The 21,513-nt window shown below is 40.6% G+C and overlaps 1 protein-coding gene across 2 annotated transcripts; it reads right to left on the bottom strand.

Moving 5' to 3' along the window:
• Positions 1–1,577: 1,577 nt before the first annotated feature.
• Gtsf1 (gametocyte specific factor 1) lies at positions 1,578–20,112 on the bottom strand. 2 transcript variants are annotated; one of them, XM_042699096.1, is made up of 9 exons: positions 20,062–20,112; positions 18,042–18,086; positions 13,895–13,995; positions 10,898–11,024; positions 10,371–10,454; positions 9,848–9,911; positions 6,459–6,553; positions 5,570–5,603; positions 1,578–1,643 (listed from the first exon to the last, which is right to left on the bottom strand). In XM_042699096.1, the coding sequence occupies exons 2-8, from the start codon at positions 18,055–18,057 to the stop codon at positions 5,587–5,589; spliced, it is 504 nt and encodes a 167-aa protein (XP_042555030.1). In that variant the 5' UTR covers positions 18,058–18,086; positions 20,062–20,112; the 3' UTR covers positions 1,578–1,643; positions 5,570–5,586. The 2 variants fall into 2 exon arrangements, with proteins under 2 accessions (XP_042555030.1, XP_042555031.1); XM_042699097.1 differs by having other exon boundaries at positions 18,042–18,083; positions 20,062–20,095.
• Positions 20,113–21,513: the final 1,401 nt, after the last annotated feature.

The raw sequence follows: 21,513 nt of genomic DNA, 5'->3' as shown, positions 1-21,513 counted from the left end.
GAACCATCAAGCCTTCCTAGGTGCTAGGCTGAAACCCTGCCTACTACTTTACCCAGTACAATAGGTAGGTTGCAGCAAGCAACACAGCAGCAGGAAGTCGAGAGCCCTCTCCCTACCAGCTGCCTCAAGTTTCCTAATGCCATTACTATTCCTTGTATGAAGCAGAAAATAAACTCCAAGAAGCAGTCAAAAACAAAATAAAAACAAAAGATCCCAACTATTCAGGCAGCAAGATGTTCTAAAAATTCTAAATAAGAGTGATTGTTCTAGCTGTGCGCTGGTGGCTTATGCCTGTAGTCCTAGCCATTCAGGAGGCTGAGATCTGATGATTTCAGTTTGAAGCCAGCCTGGGCAGGAAAGTCTGTGAGACTCTAATGTCCAATTAACCATCAACAAGCTGGAAGTCAAGCTGTGGCTCAAGTAGTAGAGTGCTAGACTTGAGCAAACAAATTCAGGGACAGCACCCAGGCCCTGAGTTCAACCTCCAGGACTGGCATCAAAAACAAAGAAAGAAACAAACAAAAAAAACATTGCTCTAGTTCCAGCACTCAAGAACATATCAAACTCAAGACTAGTCTGAGGCATATAGCATAAACCTGTCTCCCCTCCTCAATCCTGGAAAAGAAGGTATTTCACTAATAAATGGTATCAACATCTCAGAGACCAGGATGCACTGATGTACTGATCAGAAAAAGACCATTTCTAGAAATGTTTAAATGTTTAAAAGACGTAGGTCTATGATCATTGTTTTTAATCCCAGATTTTTTTTTTTGAGGGGGGGGAGTTGGTGTGGGGCTTGAACTCTGGGCCCCGGGCGCTGTCCTGACCCTAAGCTATTCAGCTCAAGGCTAGTGCTCTACCACTTGAGTCACAGTGCCACCTCAGGTTTTCTGGTGGTTAACTGGAGATAACACAGACTTTCCTGCCTGAGCTGGCTTTGAGCTGTTACCCTCAGATTTCAGCCTCCCAAGTAGCTAGGATTACAGGCGTGAGCCACTGGCACCTGGCTTAATTCCAGAATTTAGAAGGCAAGAGAATCATGAGCTCAAGGTTAGCTTGGGCTATAAAACAAGATTATGTTCCCCCAAACCCAAAATTAAACAACAAAAAAATAACAAAGTAAAAGAATTTGGTTTATGTATGTCAGAGAACACAATTCAAACCTCCTGCCCACTTTAGCTGGATCCTTTAAGGCAACTTCAAATCATTGTTTCCATTAAAAAGAATAAGATGTGATTTTGTTGTTGTTGGTGGTGGTCATGGGGCTTGTACTCTGGGCCTGGGTGCTGTCCCTTAGCTCTTCAGCTCAATGTGAGTGCTCTACCACTTGAACCACAATGCCACTTCCAGTTTTCTGGTGGTTCGTTGGAGATAAGAGTCTCCCGGACTTTCCTGCCCAGGCTGATGTGATTGTTTATTTTGGGGTTGCAGGTATTTAACCAAACAATCAAACACTATCTCAATGGCATATGAGAGTTCTGGCATTCAAGGTTGAGGAGTTAAAAGTCAAGGGGAAAAAAAGGTAATTGTCAGTTTGCAAGTCAAAAGGGTTTACTGTTCTTTTATTAGATAAGAACCACAAAATGAAGAATACTTGGGTAGAAGGAGTCAGGAGTAAGAATCTTCTAGGATCTGGCTGGCATCTGCTAGGAAATGAGAAAAACAAGTTTTTAGTTCCATTTTAGCTAATTAATTAAATGCCAATTCTGGCATTTGAACTCATAACCTTATATTCTCGATTGGCTTTTTCACTCAAGGCTGGTGCTCTTTCATTTGAGCCACAATTCCACTTCTAATTTTTTGCTGCCTGGAATGGCTTAGAACTATGATTATTAGAGTCTCTGATCTCAGCTTCCTGAGTAGCTAATGTTACAGGTGTGAGCTGGCAGTATTATATGACCTTTTAATTCTTTTTGTTTTTTTTGTCAGTTGTGGAGCTTGAACTCTGGGCCTGGGTGCTGTCCCTCAGCTCTTCAACTCAAGGCAAGCACTCTACCACTTGAGCCACAGCACTTACAGTTTTCTGGTGGTTAATTGGAGATGAGTCTCATGTACTTTCCTGCCTGGGCTGGCTTTGAACCGTGATCCTCAGATCTCAGCCTCCTGAGTAGCTAGGATTACAGGCATAAGCCACTGGTGCCCAGCTCTTAATTCTTTTTAATAATAAAAAGCACCATGCACACATCTAATAATAGTTCACCCAATTGTAACCCCAGTAAATTCTGGGGTAACTGTAGCCCCAGTAAATCCCTTACCTTCTTGGTACTGCCGTGTACATAGAAACTTGCTAATGAAATGAAATCATTCCACAGAAACATCAATGCATACTTCTTGTGTCACTAGTCACATGTGAGAAGAACATCAGAGCTGACTCTACAGGAAATCGACTACTTAGGACAATTCTGGAATAATCCTGATTAATTTATGTTCATATTTTTCTCCTCTCATCTACTCTGTTTACTCATTAACTCAGCAATATTTTTTGAGCAGTTAAAATGTACCTTAGGAAATAAGAATTAATATAGCATTACCAGTTTCTGAGGGACTTATCTAGTAAAAAAAGTGGAGTTGTCAATAAAACCCAAATGTTATAAAGTGCACTACATATTAAATGAACAAATTATTCTCATATGAGAATAATACATTATATACATATGGAAGTAGAGCTGTGGTTCAAGTGGTAGAGCACTAGCCACTAGCCTTGAGCAAGCCCTGAGTTCAAGTCTTAGAACTGGCACCATCGCCCCCTCCCCCCCACAAAAAAAGAAAAAAAACACCCAAAAGGTAAAAAACAAAACCTGACACAAATGATGCTCTCTCCCTCCCCGCACGACTCCCCTCCCTCCAGTCCTGGGGCTTGAACTTGGCCTGGGCACTGTCCCTGAGCTTCTTTTTGCTCAAGGCTAGTACTCTACCCCTTGAGCTATAGCATCTCTTCTGGCGGTTTTTCTGAGTAGTTTATTGGAGTTAAAGAGTCTCACAGACTTCAGGTCTCAAACTGCTGAGTAGCTAGGATTACAGGTGTGAGCTACTAGTGCCCAGCTTGATGGAAAACTTTATCAAGAATATAAGAACCAGGTGTGGGCTGGGAAGGTAGCTCAGTGGTAGAGCGCTTGCTTTGCATGCATGAGGCCCTGGGTTTCGATTCCTCAGCACCACATAAGCAAAAAGAAAAAAAGCCGGAAGTGGCGCTGTGGCTCAAGTAATAGAGCGCTGCCTTGAGCTGAAGAGCTGAGGGACAGTGCCCAGGCCCAGAGTTCAGGCTCCAGGACTGGACCCCCTTCCCCCCCACCCCCAAAAAAAGAACCAGGTGTGGTAGTGTGCACCTGCAGTCCCAGCATTTAGGATGCTGAAGCAGGATGACTATGAGTTCAAGGATTATATAATGAAATGCTATCTCAAAAAAAAAAAAACCACAGATTTTTTTTTTGGCAGGTTCTGGGGCTTGAACTGTGTGGTCTGGATGCTGTCTCTGACTTCCTTTTGTTCAAGGCTAGTTAGTACTCTACCACTTGAGCCACAATGCCCTTACAGCTTTTTCTGTGGTGAACTAGAGATAAGAGTCTCATAGACTTTCCTTCCTGGTCTAGCTTTGAACTGTGATTCTGTGATCTTCAGAGCTGAGTAGCTAGGATTACAGGCATGAGCTTCTGGTACCTGGCAAAAACCCCTCAGATTCATATCTAACTTAATGTATTTTTTTTTTTTATTCCTCAGGGATTACATGAAAAAAATAAATTATTCCTTGGTTTGGCAGCAGAGTGGAAAGTCTGAAAAGTATTTGGTCCTACCATAGAGAGGTAGAAGTTTGTTCTAGGTTTTCATCTTAAATGTTACCATTTTTTCTGTTGTTGGTTGTGGGGCCTGAACTCTGGGCCTGGGCGCTGTCCCTCAGCTTTTCAGCTCAAGGCTAGCGTTCTACCACTTGAACCACAGCGCCACTTCCGGCCTTTTCTGCTTATGTGGTGCTGAGGAATCGAACCTGGGCGTCATGCATGCAAGGCAAGCACTCTATAACTGAGCCACCTTCCCAGCCCAGTGCTACCATTTTAGTTAGTCACAGTATAAGTTCACCAAATATCTTGTACAGAGTATCAGAGAAATTCAAAGTTCATCATCCAGGTCTGTTCAATGCATTTTTCTTTTTGGACTGTTTGTGGGGCTTGAACTCAGGGCCTAGATACTGTCCCTGAGCTTCCTTGTGTTCAAGGCTAGTGCTCTACCACCTCATGGGGACTTCTCTGCCAGGGCTGGCTTTGAACTGTGATCCTCAGATCTCAGCCTCCTGAGTAGCTAGGATTACAGGTGTGAGCCATGGGTGCTCAGCTCAATGTATGCTTTTTGACAGCCCCCCAGTACTATTGTATCTCTTCTTCTTTTGGGGTTAAATCTCATTTTCTGGCTTGCAGATGTATTCCCAGTTTTAAGTCAGAACCTACCAATGGAAGTGGCCAATACCTAGAAGCAACTGATCAATATTATTGTTTATAGCTAAAGGGTGTTTACTTTTGGCATCAATCATGTCTCACCAAAAGGAACATTCATTCTGGTATCTAAAAATCCTAACAAGCCAGGTGGCAGTGGCTCACATCTGTAATCCTAGCTACTCAGAAGCCTGAGATCTGAGGATCACAGTTCAAAGCCAGCGTGGGCAGGAAAGTACGTGAGACTCTTATTTCCAATAAACCACCAGAAAACTGGAAGTGATGCTGTGGCTCAAGTGGTAGAGTGCTTGCCTTGACCTGAGGAGCTCTGGGATAGCGCCCAGGCCCAGAGTTTAATCCCCATGACTGACCAAAAAAATATTCTAACAAATTCATCTGCTTCACTGTACACAGTGTGAGACCTGAAATAACAGGTTAATTATTCATTCATTCAATAAATATTTGCTTGACGGCCTACTATTTGCAAGACAGTTGGGATATAATCCCATTCCCAGCCTTTATAATATTCCCTTTGCCAAGAGCAGTTTGGCTAGGCAACCTCAGCCAAGATAGCATTCAAGTATCTGAGCTCTGAGAGGTACATACAAGGTAATCTCAAGGAAAGGCTGCATCTGTAGAAATAAGATTTTGGTCTCCTCTGCTAAATCAAACATTCATGTAATATCAATAGTGAGACTCTTTAAGAGATTCAGAACTTTTAAGTGCCCATTAAGAAAAGTATGATTTTTTGAAAAGTATGATTTTTTTGATGATGATTAAAACTATATGGCATAGGAAAAGAATTGCAGAGCAATGAAGCACAACTGTCTGATTAATTTCAGTCCATTACAAGAGGCATCATAGATCTAGAATGAATTCAACTTTGATTAAAAAAAAAAGCAATACGTACTAACGTAAGGGAAAACAACTTAGGATGTCAACAGAATTCTAATTTAACTAGTAAATGCTTATTCATTAGTGTAGGAAGCCGTAACAGAGGCTGTATACTGAGAAAACACATACACACAAGAACCCTTTTTAATTTGGTACCATAATCTAGAAGAAAATTGGACCCAAATTGCTTTATGTCCAGTTTAATCTTGCTATCATCAGAGGAGATAGTGAAATAAAATTGAAACACTTACTTAAGAAAGAGGTTCAGTTACTGTGCATTCCCATCTACAAGTAGAAATATTTCAAAGTAAATATACCATGCCAACCAAAATTCACTTTATCCTCAATATTTACTAAACATAAATGACTTATTTCTGGGACATACTGAATAAAAAAAGTATAAAAATTTAAAATTAGTAACGAGATTTCAATTAAGAGAAAAGAGCCCACCCATCAAGCATTTTGACACATAATTTTGTGACTTCATTTTTTTGGGGATCAATTATTCAAAGGGAGATATTTTAAAGGGCATTCTCTACCCACTCAAAAATTAGCCCATTACCCACTCAAAAACTGGTAAAGATTGAAATTAGAGAATGTGAATTTTGGGGTTGTATCAGAAAAAAAAGAGTTTATACTAAATAAAGGTTAACACTTGGTTATTCCAAATGTAGAAATTTAGTACCTGTTAACCCAGCATGGCCTCAGATGTCTAGGGACCACATGGAATTCCATTTCTTATGTTGGTCCTTACGAATTTCTTTTTCTAATTTCCTTCTAGGTCCCTGCAATATAATTCCTTATTCCAATTTGTTACTGACATTATGCCTTGACAATCAGGGATGATTTTTCTCTTAGCCAAATCAATAGTTTTTTTGTCCCCAAATTTATTTGAAGTACTGAAAATAGTCTTTGAAAATTTTTTTTTTTTTTTTGTGCTTTTATATTTTCTTGTTTCTAACCAGGGATAGGAATAGGGTGACATGAATGGGATACTTAGGGTATCTGCAGGGTCCTTTATATAGAGTCAGTCATGCAAAGTACATGAACGTGTTCAGACCAAACACATCCGAATAATCTGAACCAACTATTTTTTCACAATGAAACGAGTAAAAAGTGTTTTGCCTCTATTTTACTTACTGTTTTTCCATGGCAGGACATATGGTAAAGACTTGGGAACTCTCATGCCAGAGGCCAGGTTACTCTTATGTTCCATAACTATGTTGCTTGCTGGACTGCAAAAAAAAAAAAAGGAGGAATTTCACTATGTCAGCATATCTGCATTCTTTAGCACATATACACAAGATAATAAAAATGTGTTTTATTGTAACTAGGGCGAAAAAACAACCTACATTCATCTGAAATGTAAAAACATTTCTTTTTGTTTTTTGTTTTTGTTTTGTCTGTCATGGGGCTTGAACTCTGGGCCTGGGCACTCCCTCAGCTCAAAGTGAGTGCTCTGCCACTTGAGCTACAGCACCACTTCTGGTTTTCTAGTTGTTTATTGGAGATAAGAGTCTCACAGACATTCTTGCCTGGGCTAGCTTTGAACCATGTCCTCAGATCTCAGCCTCCTGAGTAGCTAGGATTACAGGCGTGAGCCACCAGTGCCTGCTGAAATGTAAACACATTTCTATAACAAACGTTCTTGCAATTAGAATGATTACTCTTTCTCTGGAAAGTTCCTGACTCTGTATAGAAATTAAGATACTATTTTAATTTTTTAGAAATTAAGATAAACTGCAATGCCATCTACTGTTCAATAGTATCATAGGCTCATCAACTCACTCAATAAACATAAGAGATAAACCAAAATGCATTCAACTTCATCAAAGGCAGCAAATCTCATAAAACTGAGGCAAAAGTGAAAGTTGTAACCAGTGCAATTCTTTTCAAGTTTTTTTACTCTATGACACATAAAATTGTACACTTTCAATTAATTAGCTTTAGAAACTAAGAATAAAAAACTCTATGCAGGGGTGGGGGCGTTGGGGTGGAATGGGGAGGAGTGTGGGAGGTACAGGAGGGAAGGGATAGTGGGACAACAGGAGTAGCAATGATCGACAAGTAATGTACTTATTGCCTTACTCATGTAACTGTAACCCCTCTGTACAGCATCTTTTTTTTTTTTTTTTTGGGTCCGGTCATGGGGCCTGAACTCTGGGCCTGGGCGCTGTCCCTCAGCTCTTCAGCTCAAGGCTAGCACTCTACCACTTGAGCTACAGCGCCACTTCCGGCTTTTTGTTTTTGCTTATGTGGTGCTGAGGAATCAAACCTAGGGCCTCAGACATGCAAGGCAAACGCTCTACCACTGAGCCACCTTCCCAGCCCTCTGTACAGCATCTTTACAATTAAAAATAAACAACTATACGCATTCTAAGTGGGGAAAAATGAAGTCTAGCATCCTATTTATTCCTTCACTTTTTAATCCAGAAATAGTCTCATTTGAATTTAAAATTAAATCTTCTAAGGTTTGAATGTTGATGGTAATGAGAAATCTTATTTTTGTTTTTTATTGGTCATGAGGCCTGAACTCTGGGCCTGGGCACTGTCTCTCAGCAGTTCAGCTCAAGGCTAGCACTCTACCACTTGAGCCACAGCGCCACTTCTGGCCTTTTCTGATTATGTGGTGCTGAGGAAGCGAACCCAGGGCCTCATGCATGCAAGGCAAGCGCTCTACCACTGAGCCACCTTCCCAGCCCATGAGAAATCTTAATAGTTTAATTTAGATACAAAAATTAGTGTGAAGAAGAAACGTATTTTCTTTCCTAACCAACAGATACGCTGGATTATCAAATCTCAATCTCAGATAAAGAACTTCTCACATCACTTTTTTAGATATTATTTTCCCAGAGTAAGAATGATTGAAGAGTTTTTCCCAAGTATTAAGGTAAAGTAAACCTAACAAATTAAATTTACCTAGAAAAGATAAATCTACCCAATTAAAATATAGGAATGCTAGGCATTAGTGACTCAGGCCTGTAATCCTAAAATGTGATCTGAGTATCACTTTCAAAGCCAGCCCAGGCAGAAAAGTCCATGAGACTCCTATCTCATATTTTTTTTTAATTTTAATTTTTTGTGAACATACTGTACAGAGGGGTTACAATTACATGGGCAGGATAATGCGTACATTTCTTATCAAGCATTGCAGCCTCCTCCTCTGTTTACCCTTCACATCCCTTCCCAGCCTCTCCCCCCCAATCCTCCCCTTGCTTCCCTCCCCCCTTGCCCCCGTTCTTTTTCGACATGACAACTTGTACTTCTCATTGTTGCAACAGATCCACCTGTATCCTTAAACGACTTGTTTTTCCCCTTCCCCTGCATAAATTCCTATCTCATATTAACCACCAGAAAACTGGAAGTAGGGCTGGGAAGGTGGCTAAGTGGTAGAGTGCTTTGTTTTGCATGCATGGGTTTGATTCCTCAGCACCACATAAGCAGAAAAAGCCGAAGTGGCACTGTGGCTCTAGTAGTAGGGCACTAACTTTGAGCTGAAGAGCTGAGGGACAGTGCCCAGGTCCAGAGTTCAGGCCCCATGACTGACCAAAAAACAAAACAAAACCAAACCAAACAACAACAACAACAAAACAATAACAAAGAAAACCTGGAAGTAGTGCTGTGGCTCTAAGTAGTAGAGTGCTAGACTTGAGCAAAACAGCTCAGGGACAGCACGACAGCACCAGGCCCTTAGTTCAAGTTCCATGACTGACAAAACTGAAAAAAAAAAAAAAAAAACCCACAAAAACCAAAAAATAAAAAAAACCCACAGGAATATTTCCAAGTGCTGATGGCTCATACCTGTGATACCTGTGATCCCTATCTACTCAGGAGAGGGACCCAAGGGCTGCAGTTCAAGCCAGCCAGTCTGGAAAGGCCATGAGACTCTTTGTTTCCAATTAACCAGCAAAACAAACAAAATGGAAGCGGAGTTATGGCTCAAGTGGAACACTAGACTTGAACACAAAAGCTGAGGGACAGTACCTGGGCCCTGAGATCAAGCCCCAGAGCTTGTAAGCGCGTGTGTGTGCACTCACACACAGAGAGAAAGAAAACAAGAATGCCTAGCACTACCTCCTCTCTTGTTAGACTATAAGGTAGCATTTTGTATTCCCAATGATTAGCACAAAGTACATGATTTTTTTTTTGGGGGGGTCCGGTTGTGGGGCCTGAACTCTGGGCGTGGGTGCTGTCCCTCAGCTCTTCAGCTCAAGGCTAGCGCTCGCTCTACCACTTGAGCCACAGCGTCACTTCTGGCTTTTTTTCTTTTTGCTTATGTGGTGCTGGGGAATAGAACCCAGGGCCTCATGCATGCAAGGCAAGCCCTCTACCACTGAGCGACCTTCCCAGTCCCAGTACATGATTTTTTTTAAATCAAGGAATAAATAAGAAAAAAATTCACCAAAACAATATATGTACTAGATTACCACACCAAAGGACATCATTAAGGAACAATGGTGACTTTGCATCTTGGTAACAGGACACTTTGATTTGGGGAGTAGTGCTGCGAATGACACCGTTTTATTTACCTGTTGTTGCCACAGAAGTTGGCTGTGCCCCAGACAAATGGAGTGCTGGTCTGTTCCCACAAATCTGCCAAAGGAGACAAAATATCATTTGTGGTACTATTAGACAAGGCATCAGTTTATGGTATTGAATTTGTAAGATTGGAAACAATACTCAAGTTGGAGACGCAAGTACAAATTGATCAAATACCCTGCCTAAGTGACACAGAAGCAGGAATTTAATTGAAGGATATAAACACGAGTGACATAAATAATAATAAACGTGCCTAGTAACAATCAAACACAGATGGTACAATACAATTTATGGGAAAAAGCAGATGTAAAGAAGTGCATTTTCCAATCAAGAGGGATAAGCTGTTCTGTGTGTCTGCACAGTGATACAAATGTGTTCATTTTGGGGTCCGATAAAAATAATAAGGCGGTGGGAACAACATGGTGTGTTCATAAAAAAGAAAATCTTCCTTCTGTCTTAAGCAAACGACTTGAGATTTAGACATAGTGAGGGAAAGATGCAGAATGACTTCACCTTTATCCCAGTCCTCATCACAAGGAGGGCACTGCCATGTGCTCTCTGCCAGAGTCTCTTGTTTAAGGTTCCTAGTCTGGTTGACTGCAAGACAAAAGAAATTTGATTGTGAAGGGGGCATTGCTAAGTTATTGTGGATAAAGGGGCTGTAGGCAGCCTACTGGGTATTTGTTTCTACAAAAGGGACCATATAAAACTAGGCAGAGGGGTTTTATCTTTTTTGCTGATAGGAGACTAGAAAGAAAAGCAGAAACAAAGACGTTTACCATATTTATGACAACTATTTGTTTAGGTGACTTATTAGAAAAATGAAGCACAGTATTCAGAAGAGAAAGTAATCTGACACACATACTCTCTCTTTCTCTCTCTCTCTCTCTCACACACACACACTCAGCCTGACAAGCTATTGTTACCATGAGAAAAATACTATTCTGTAGAAATGTCAAAAAACCCAAATCAAGCATCATGCAAATCTGAAGTGGTTAATATTCAGATTAGGTCAAAACACTTTAGCCAGCTAGGCTTACCCACATCCTGTTCAATACAACTCTTATCATCACAGCTTGAGATATGATGACTGATTTCAGCCCGAGGAACCTGATGGCGAGCATTGAAGGGACAAGTGGCCAATTTGTTTGCGACATCAGGATGATTCTGTGGAACCAAAATTAAGGGATCTGTTAGTTCTTCAGTCTCTTAAAGACTAAAGGGAATGGTTCAGACCTCATTCTGTAAATGGGTTCCCTGAAAGTCCTTGACAAATTTGTTGTTTAACTCACTGTAGAAAAGAAGGAATTGTTATTGCTCATGTAGGCTATATAAACATTACTTCAAAATCATCAAAATATAAGCCTTGTTGTTATGATAGTAGAGACTGACAACACAAGTATTAGAATTTAAGTGGCTTATATAGAGCTAAACAGTAAATTTGAATTGTATCTTTATTTCTCCGATTCACAATATTCAGGCAGCATAGTCTGTAATGGAGATTCTATGGATGTCTTTGAAAGCTGCTATTCAGAAGGCAGTAATTCTAAAACAGTCTGCATTGCAGTAGGGACTCTGCTATTGCAATAAAACAGTGTTGGAAAATAGCTTTTATAAAGGAAGCTGCAGAAGAGACAAACCAATGATTTTGCAGATTAACATAGGGCTGATTATTTAAAGTAATGATGCTTGAAATGAGGCTCTGAACAGTTTGACCTTTATTTCAGCTATTTCACTAAGGAACAGCCCAAATGACAGAAATTACTTTGCTGACCAAGTTCCCTGTTTTAAAACAAAACAGAAGGTTTAATATCACTCAAATCTGTGGCAAGTACATCAGCAATTAGGAAATTTATTAGAAAAAGACAAAGATATGTCACAAATGGAACTCAAAAGTAAAATTAATGTGTAGAAAGCTAGATAAACATAAAGATTAAGAAACTCACAGCTGGGGTTGGTGGCACATCTATAATTCCAACCATATAGGAAGCAGAGATAGGAATATTGAAGTTCAAGGCCAGCAAAATCCTCCTTCATCTCCCCAAAAGTTAGCAAGTCCTATCTCAAAAAACTAGCTAAAAAAAAAAAACCCTAGCTAACTGAGGTTGTATACAGATGTAATCCTGGCTGTACAAGAGGTAGAAGGAGGACCAAAATCCTGAGCCCTGGTAACAGCTGGAGACCCTATGTGAAAACTGAAGCTAAAAGGGTTGTGGTGTGTGGCTCAACTGGAAGAGTGCTTACCTAGAAGCACTAGGCCTGAATTGAAAGACAAAAACTGCAAACCCAAGAAAACTCATGGGGGCAGAAATTTCCATCATTTTCATTTTTGTAAGGGATATCAGGTGTTCAATGCAATGGTTTATGGCCAAAGATTAAGAAGGACAATAGAAGATAGGGATTATATAACAATGTATTTCAACCACTTGGATCTCCTTCCCAATTTTTATCCTTGAGAAATGTTAAGAGCCTAGGGAAGTTTTATGATAATGCTGACCCAAATTGTCCAGGTTTAATTGTCTAGGGATCCTTGATCTCCAGACTGAAAGGAGCTACAGAAATAATTAACAAAGGCAACTTATGTTTCTAGAAATGTAAATGAAACTCCTTTGTGAATGCTAGAGCTTGAATCTAGGACTTCAAGCATGCAAGGCACATGCTATATCACTAAGCTATATACTACTTAAAAGAAATATTTTAAAGGGTATTATATAGTTTGGACTAAACTTCTTTGTCTTTTTTCTTTTTTGGTACTGGGTATTGTATCCAGGATGTTGAACTTGCTAAGTAAGTGCTTTGCTACTGAGTTACACCCCAGCTCTGGATTAAACTTTAAAGTTGTTTCCTAAGCATAAATGCTAGCAGAATTTTGGTCTCTGTATCTGGCATCTACATTCTAACAACCCTGTCAAAATGCCTCTTTTTTGTTTTGCTTTTTGGCTAGTCTTGGGGCTTGAACTCAGGGCCTGGGCACTGTCCCTGAGCTTGTTTTGCTCAAGGTTAACATTCTACCACTTGAGTCACAGTGTCACTTTTAGCTTTTTTTGTTTAGGTGGTACTGATTACTGAGGAATCAAACCCAGGGCTTCATGCATGCTAGGCAAGCACTCTACCACTTAGCCACATTCCTAGTCCTTAAAATGCCTCTTAATTACTACAGGCTAAGTCTATAAAACAATGAACAGAGAGAAAATGACATTTTTTAATAAGAAGTTGAAATACGGAGAAATTTTCTTTTCTTTTCTATTTTTTTGGTCAGTCATGGGGCTTGAACTCTGGGCCTGGGCTTTGCCCCTGAGCTCTTCAGCTCAAGGCAAGTGCTCTACCACTTGAGCCACAGTACCACTTCCAGTTTTCTGGTGGTTAATTGGAGATAAGAGTCTTGTGAACTTTCCTGCCCAGGCTGGCTTCAAACTGCGATCCTCAGATATCAGGCTCCTGAGTAGCTAGGATTATAAGCGTGAGCCACTGGCATCCGGTGAGAAAATTGTATTTTGGAATGATTATTTTCTTGATATAAACTAGTCAATTTCCCTAAAATTTCTGAATAGAAAAAAATCATAGAGATTGATAACACTCAATCCTTACCAAGATAATAAACATATCAGATTTATAAAGTAAGAGTGATTTTTCATTACTAGCAAAGAAAAATTAGCTGGACGCCGGCGGCTCATGCCACTCAAGAGGCTGAGATCTGAGGAGCAAGGTTCAAAGCCAGCCCAGGCAAGAATGTCCGTGAGAGTCTTATCTCCAATAAACCACTAGAAAACGGGCAGTGGTGCTGTGGCTCAAGTGGCAGAGTGCTAGCTTTGAGCTGAAGAGCTGAGGGATAGTGCCCAGGCCCAGAGTTCAAGCCTCAAGACAGAAAAAAAAAAAAAGCTGGAAGCAGAGCTGTGGCTCAAGTGGTAGAGTGCTAACCCCTAGCAAAAGAAGCTTAGGGATAGTGTCCAGGCCCTGAGTTCAAGCCCTGGGACTGGCACACTAAAAACAAAACTGAAGAGGGTATTAGAGGACAAATTATGAAAACAATATCTTACCTTTCTGCACTTGATAAGATGGTAAGGAAATCTGCAGGCCCTGATCTGGTGATTTTTATCATATGGGCATTGTAATAGCTTTTCAGGGTCCAGAGAGTCGACTGCAAGAAAAATACAGTAAGTATAAAGTATAATAGGGTCTTGTAAAAACTACAGTCTTCCAAGCACACTGGATTTTGCAACAGAATTTATAATAATAGAACATAACAGTGAAAACAAAATATTTCAATAAAAGGTGACTAAACAATTGAAAATGAGCCCAGAATTAGTGGCTAAGCCTGTAATCCTAGCTACAAGGGGCTGAGAGTTGAGGCCTGCTTGGGGACAGTGCTCAGGCTCTGCGTTCAAGCTCCAGGACTGGCACAAAACAAAAACAATTAGAAATGAAAATATAACTATGAGAAAATAAATTTGTGTTATCACTAAATCTTATTTTTATTTTTTGGTTCCAGCCACGGGACTTGAACTCAGGGCTTGGGCACTTCTGAGCTTTTATGCTCAAGACTAGTGCTCTACTACTTGAGCCACAACTACACTTCCAGTTTTTTGGTGCTTAATTGGAGATAAGGATCTCACTGACTTTCCTGCCCTGGCTGTCTTGAACCAGGATCCATAGATCTCAACCTCCTGAGTAGTTAGGATTACAGGTGGGAGCCACAGACCGGAGCCACAGGTGGCACCCATCTATCACTGAATCTTAAGCAAGAACTAGAAAATATGTGGTAAGGTCTTAGTAAGCATATTTGAGATATTCAGATCTTCCCCTCCAGAGTAGCTAGGGTTATTGTCATGAATTACTATCACCTGGTTCGTGTGTGTGTGTGTGTGTGTGTGTGTGTGTGTGTGCGTGTGTGCGTGTGTGCGTGCGTGCGTGCGTGCGTGCGTGCGTGTGTGCGTGCGTGTGTGCGTGCGCGCGCGCAGATACAGGGGCCTGAATTTTGTTTGCTATCCTTTAGCTTTTTAGCTCAAAGCTGGCATGCTACCACTTGAGTCATAATTCCATTTCCAGGTTTTTTTTTTTTTTTTGCTGGTTCACTGGAGGTAAGAGTCTTTGAACAATGGTTCTCAGATCTCAGCCTCCTGAGGAGCTAGGATTACAGGCATGAGTCATCAGTCTTTTGCTCAAAGTGATAATTCATGTTGATTTCTGCTATCTAGTTTAACCAGAGCTTCCCAACCACTACGTCAAAGTTGAAGTGGTTTGTGGACATGCCAGTATCCCCTCTTGTGGCCTACTATGCCACAAATTATCCTCCAATCCCAATACAACCAGTTCTAAAGGTAAATTAGCTCTTTTATCGGCATCCTGTATATTTCTACTATCCCATGACATGAACAAAGTTGATAAATAATGCAATTGTACATTATAAAAGTTTGAAAAATGTTAGATTTTTTTCATATCAGATTGCTTTAATTTACTTCTGTAAGTAGTTGATATTGATTATTCTAGTTATCTTTCAAATAATCCTGTTACCTATATTAGATTGGTAGTTTAATTTTCAAGAGCATGGATAAGAAAAAAAATCAAAGCCGGGCGCTGGTGGCTCATGCCTGTAATCCTAGCTACTCAGGAGGCTGAGATCTGAGGATCGCGGTTCAAAGCCAGCCCGGGCAGGAGAGACTGTGAGACTCCTATCTCCAATAAACCACCAGAAAACCGGAAGTGGCGCTGTAGCTCAAGTGGTAGAGCGCTCGCCTTGAGCTGAAGAGCTGAGGGACAGTGCCCAGGCCCAGAGTTCAAGCCCCACGACCGACAAAAAAAAAAGAAAAAAAAAGAAAAAAAATCAATTATTACCAAATTGGCTAATTAAAAAATTGAGTACTCACTGAGTGCTGGTGGTTCATGCCTGAATCCTAGCTACTCAGGAGGCTGAGATCTGAGGATAGTGGTTTGAAGCCAGCCTGGGCAGCAAAGTCCCTGTGAGACTCTTATCTCCCATTACCCACTCAAAAATTGGAAGTTGAGCTATAGCTCAAAGTGATAGAGCACTAGTCTTGAAGAAAAGTGCTCAGGGACAGCACCCAGACTTTGAGTTCAAGCTCCATAACCAACAACAAAACAAAACAAAAAAATTTTTTGAACAATCTACCAGGCCACCCAGTGGCTCATGCCTGTATCCCTAGTTACTCAGGAGGCTGAGAACTGAGGATTACAGTTCAAAGTCGGCCCAGACAGGAGAGAAAGTTTGCGAGACTTATACCTCCAATTAACTACCAGAGAACCAGAAATGGCACTGTGGCTCAAAGTGGTAGAGTGCTAGCTTTGAGCGAAAAAACTCAGGACAGAACCCAGACCCTGAATTCAAAAGCTCCATGAATTACCCCACCTCCCCAAAAAAGAACAATCTGCAAAAACAAAACAAAACAAAACACCATAAAAACAAACAAACGCCTAGCCAGCCACTAGTGGCTCACTCCTGTAATCCTATCTAGTTAGGAGGCTGAGCTCTGAGGATCATTGTTTGAAGCCAGTCCAGGCAGAAAAGTATATGAAAGTCTAATTCTAATTGAGCTGTGGCTCAAGTGGTAAAGCATCAGACTAGAGCAAAAAAGCCAAGGGACAGCACCCAGGCCCTGAGTTCAAACCCCAGTACTGGCACAAAAAGAAAGAAACAACTTCTGAGGCTAAGTTAACTGAAGACATATGGAACTCTAAAGTGAAAAAAAGTCTCCTAACATATTATGCTTTTTAAAAACTACTCTTAGGCTATAAAAATATATCCAGACTGAGCCCCAAATCTTAATAAGCTTGGCTAAAGAAGGGAAATTCAATAGTTAAACACATTCTGAGGACAATATGCAACCTAATAAAATGCTCTTTCCATTCCTGAAGGATAAAAGTAAAACAAGATAAACAGCTCACATTTGATAAGATGCTTATAAACCAGGAGACTGCAATGAAAATCAGAAGCCAGTGGGGAATTGAAACAGACAGTTTCACTGGAAGAGTGGTAAACATGGAATAAATTGCTAACCATGATCGTGATGCAAATGAGCCAGAGAGGTGACTTGAAGGACAGAATGAATAGGAAGGAAAAGTCTTAGAGGACAGGCAAGCTATTCTTGACCAGCAATCTTTTCTTATTTTTGAAGCTTCAAAACACCAAGGGAGCATTTTCAGTTGAAATTCTTGTTAGTTTCCCTTCATTTAATCCATTCCATCACTGGCAAATACCAGGCCATGTCAACAACTGACAGAATGGACATATCTTATGATTCATACATATTTTATTACCTATATAGTGGCACATATCAGGGTTTATAATGAGAGCTACCATAATGCTTCACTTTTTAGTCTTTGGCACTTTAGGTCACCTCTAATCTTTTTTTTTGTCTGTCCTGGGGCCTGAACTCTGGGCCTGGCCACTGTCCCTCAGCTCTTCAGCTCAAGGCTAGTGCTCTATCACTTGAGCCACAGCACCACTTCCAGCTTTTTCTGCTTATGTGGTGCTGAGGAATAGAACCCAGGGCTTCATGCATGCAAGGCAAGTACTCTACCACTGAGCCACCTTTCCAGCCCTCTAATCTGGTTTCTTAAAGAAAAATTTATTTTATCTTTATTTTCAGTACTGGGGATAAAACCTAGGGTCTAGGCAAATGCTCTACCACTGAGATACATCTCAAAAGGTTTTTATTTCTTTGAGAGAGGATCTTGGCATATAGCCCAGCTAGTTACAATCTTCCTGCTACAGCCTTCTGAGTGCTGGGATCACAGATATCAGCTGCCACACCCAGCTCTCTATTTCTTTAATTACTTAAGCTTAAAATGTCTATTTCAAAGCTGTGAGTCAGTGGCTTTGTGCTTGTAATTTTTGCTACTCAGGACACTGAGATCTAAAAATCGCATCTCTAAGCCAGCTAGGACAGGAAAGTCTGTGAGACTCTTAATAAGATGGGAGTGGATCTGTAGCTCAAGTGGTAGATTAACAGCCTTGACTGCAAAAGCTAAAGGGCAGCATCCAGGCCCTGAATTCAAGCTCTAGTACCAACCAACACACATACACATACACACACATCTTTTTTTCAAATTTGAGCACTTCTCTACATCAATACCAGACCTTTGTTCCTCACAACATACTAAAACTCTAGCCACACATCAAACTATGTATAAACAACTCATTTTCTCAAAGCAACAAGAAATACATACTGTAAGTGTCTTCCATGCTGAAAACCCAGGACCTGTTTCCAACTGCTGAGAAAAAAAGACAAAAAACAAAAACAAAAACACATAGTTTAGGGAATCAGAAATGAAGTATATCAAACAGTAGCCCTAAGAAGTGGGGTCACTTTTTAGAAATCCTTAGTATGAATGCTCTTCTGAAAAAATAGAAGCAATTTTTTATTACTTCAAAGCATTTTAAGATTATTACCAAATTCAGTCTTGGAATTAGTTCTAGGGCATACCAAGAGTTAAGTCAGAAAGGATTACTAATATAAACTATCAATATTTTTGTTGGCCATGGGGCTTAAACTCAGGGCCTGGGTGCTGTCCCTCAGTTATTTTGCTCAAGGATAGTGCTCTACCACTTTGAGCCACAGTACCACTGTGGTGGTTTATTGAAGAGTCTCACAGACTTTTCTGCCCGGGCTGGCTCTGAACTGTGACCCTCAGATCTCAGCCTCCCAAGTAGTTAGGATTACAGGTGTGAGCAACCAATGCCTGACTTTAACAAGATGTCTATTTTAAGTGGTATCACAACAGCCTATCATCATTTACCTACTGTTTGGGTTAAGTCGGAAAAGTGTTAAATTTTGCATAAACAGAGAAATAATAGGATTCTGTTTTAAAGATTTCCTCTTGAATTCTTAAAAATGAAAGGATCTTATGGTAAATCAAGATTTTATATTAATTAATCATAGTTATAATCACAGTTATAAGAGAGGAAATCTAACAGAAATGTGAAAGACTAAAAGAAATGAGTTTGAAGTTTAAATCCTCTTCTACTGGAGACATCTATTCATCACTGTGATTGAATAAGCCAAGTATGATGGGAAATTCTATTTTTATTATAAAGCCACCCCAATAGAAAGCTCTGAAAAATGGATGTATGTACAGCTATTGTTTCTATGCAGCTTTCCTTTGGTTCCCCATACAATTCCCTAAAGCAAAAAGAGCACAGCTGCAGGCCCTGCATTCAATCTGCCAAAACAAAATTTGTAAAAAGTCTGGAAGAAAGAGTAAGTATTGTGTTTCTTGATTTGAAGGTCTAGAAAAGACTGATGAGCTGGGTGCTGGTGGCTCACATCTGTAATCTTACCTATTCAGGAGGCTGAGATCTGAGAATAGCGGTTCAAAGCCAGTCTAGGCAGGACAGTCTGTAAGACTCTTATCTCCAATTAACCACCAAAAAGTCAGGATTGGAGCGGTGGCTAACATGTTAAGAGTGCGAGCTATAAGTGAAAAAAGCTCAGGGACAGTGTCCAGGCCCGGAATCCAAGCTCAGGACCAGTATACACACACGTACACACACACACACACACACACCCTATTGTTTGAACTTTTTTTGAGGGGGAGGGTACTAGGGTTTGAAAGCAGGGCTAGACCAGGCTCCCCCCACCCTCTCTTCTTTTCCTTTTTCTGTTTAAATCCCTAACAGGAGGTCGAATTCTCAGTAATTTTCCTCCTTTAAACAAACAGTCCACCCCACAAAATCAGAGCAGGTTTACACTAAATAAGAAAAGTAAGGGAGCCGGGAGCCGGTGGCTCACACCTGTCATCCTAGCTACTCGGGAGGCTGAGATCTGAGGATCGCGGTTCAAAGCCAGCCTGGGCAGGAAACTCCATGAGACTCTTACCTCCAATTAAAAAAAAAAAAACAAAACCAGAAAAACCGGAAGTGGTGCCGTGGCTCAAGTGGTAGAATACTACTAGCCTTGATCTGAAGAGCAGGGGGACAGCGCCCAGGCCCAGAGTTCAGGACCCATGACCGACAAAAAACAAAAACAAGCAAAGAAGAGAAGAGTAAGGGAAGATGGCTTGCAAATAAGAAGGAGGCCCGTGGAGCCTGAAGGAAGATGGAGCCGCACGGGTCAATGGCGGCAGCAGCTCCATTCAAATCCCCTGGGCCAAAGGCTAGGGGAGAGAATGGGAAAGCACTCCATGGTGAAGGTAACCTCAAGGTGATTTATTTGGAGGAGCCTAAATGGGGGCCCTGTGTCCTTCCTACCTCAGTTGAGGAGCAAGAAGTGGTCTTACCACAGCAGCCTTCGCCACAGCCGCCTGGGCCACAGCCACGGGCCTCCGCAACGTCTACTTCCGGCGCAACGTTCACTTCCGGCCCACGACGCCAGGGTGGGGCCCACTTCCGGCGACTCCTCATGGCCTCTGTGGGGCTGAGGTAATGTGGTAGGCCTGGGGTAGTCTTTCTCTGCTGGAGCTCGCCCCCACAATCCTCATTGCTTCTTGGCCTGGCTCCCATTCTTTTTGAGCCCACCCTGTCTAGTCCCCAATAGTTCTTTATGGGATGATGAGGTGAAGCTTTAATCATGCCTTGACGGATTTTCTTGCTCACGAGTTATTTATATAGAACAGTTAAAAAAAACCAAGCAAACAAAAAAGCAAAATACAAATTCAAAAGAAACAATCAACAAGATTGGGAATTTTGTGTCTGTTTACCATGGTATAAGAGAATCTCAAAATTCAAAAGGCAATAATAATGTCTGAGAATGAATGGTCGGATGGTGGATGTGCCTTCTTGGATTAAAGGAAGTTTTAGGTTGGAGATGAAAAGTGGGTCAAAGTTAAAATTTGAAATAGAAAAGCAAACATATAAATCAATTGTCTTTGTTATATATTATTTTGTTACACAATTTGTGTACACATATTGGTTCATTTTGTTAAACATATTGTGTAACAGTATAGAGATACATGTAACCAAAATATATGTGTACATATGTATGTAACAAAATAATATACATATGTGTAACTATATATACACACACATAGATTTAAAATAATATAGATTTTAAAATAATATAGATTTTTATTCCCAAAGTGCTTAGGAAGTATGAAGTGGAATAATAGTTAACTGACAATATAATACATGCCAGAAAGTGGTTGAATTTGTAAATTCCTATAAATTATGGAAAACAAGGACCTTTTGAAGGATAAACAGAAAAGGAAAGTGTTTGCCTTGAAGCTAGATCTATTTATTGGTTTTGTATGTGTGTGTTTGTACTGGTTCTGGGGCTTGAACTAGATGCTGTTCTTGAGCTTTTTTGCTCAAGGCTACTTGAACCATGGCTCTACTTCTGGCTTTTTGTTGGTTAATTGGACATGAGAGTGTAGCATACTTTCTTGCTTGGCTTTGAACTATGATTGTTAGATGTCCTCCTCCTGTGTAGCTAGGATTACAGGTATGTGCCACGGTACACAGCTATTGATATTATTAGAAGTCACAATGTAAAAGATGTGATATAACAAAGTTTTTATTATCCAAAACCTTAGAGGCAGTCTGGCAGGTTATTCTGGGTGCTGAAATACTGAGATTTCAGTAGTTGTCATATTCACTGACACATTTCAGTAGTTTAGAACCTAAGTATGACTTGAAAGAACCTATCTTAGTAGTAATATTTGAATGTAACTTCCATGAAGAGGATCTTGGGAGCGAGACATTCTA

Source organism: Dipodomys spectabilis, unplaced genomic scaffold (assembly GCF_019054845.1).
Source record: "Dipodomys spectabilis isolate Male_0828 unplaced genomic scaffold, ASM1905484v1 ptg000234l, whole genome shotgun sequence".
Lineage (NCBI taxonomy): Eukaryota > Metazoa > Chordata > Mammalia > Rodentia > Heteromyidae > Dipodomys > Dipodomys spectabilis.
The sequence above is the reverse complement of the archived record's forward strand: the minus strand, read 5'-3'. Positions and strand labels throughout refer to the sequence as shown.

Coding starts and splice junctions, on each gene's coding strand:
- Gtsf1 (XM_042699096.1), bottom strand. Junction 9,912..10,370: donor TGATGAGGACTGGGATAAAG/GTGAAGTCATTC, acceptor CTCCTTTGGCAG/ATTTGTGGGAACAGACCAGC. Junction 6,554..9,847: donor AACTTCTGTGGCAACAACAG/GTAAATAAAACG, acceptor TTTTTTTTGCAG/TCCAGCAAGCAACATAGTTA.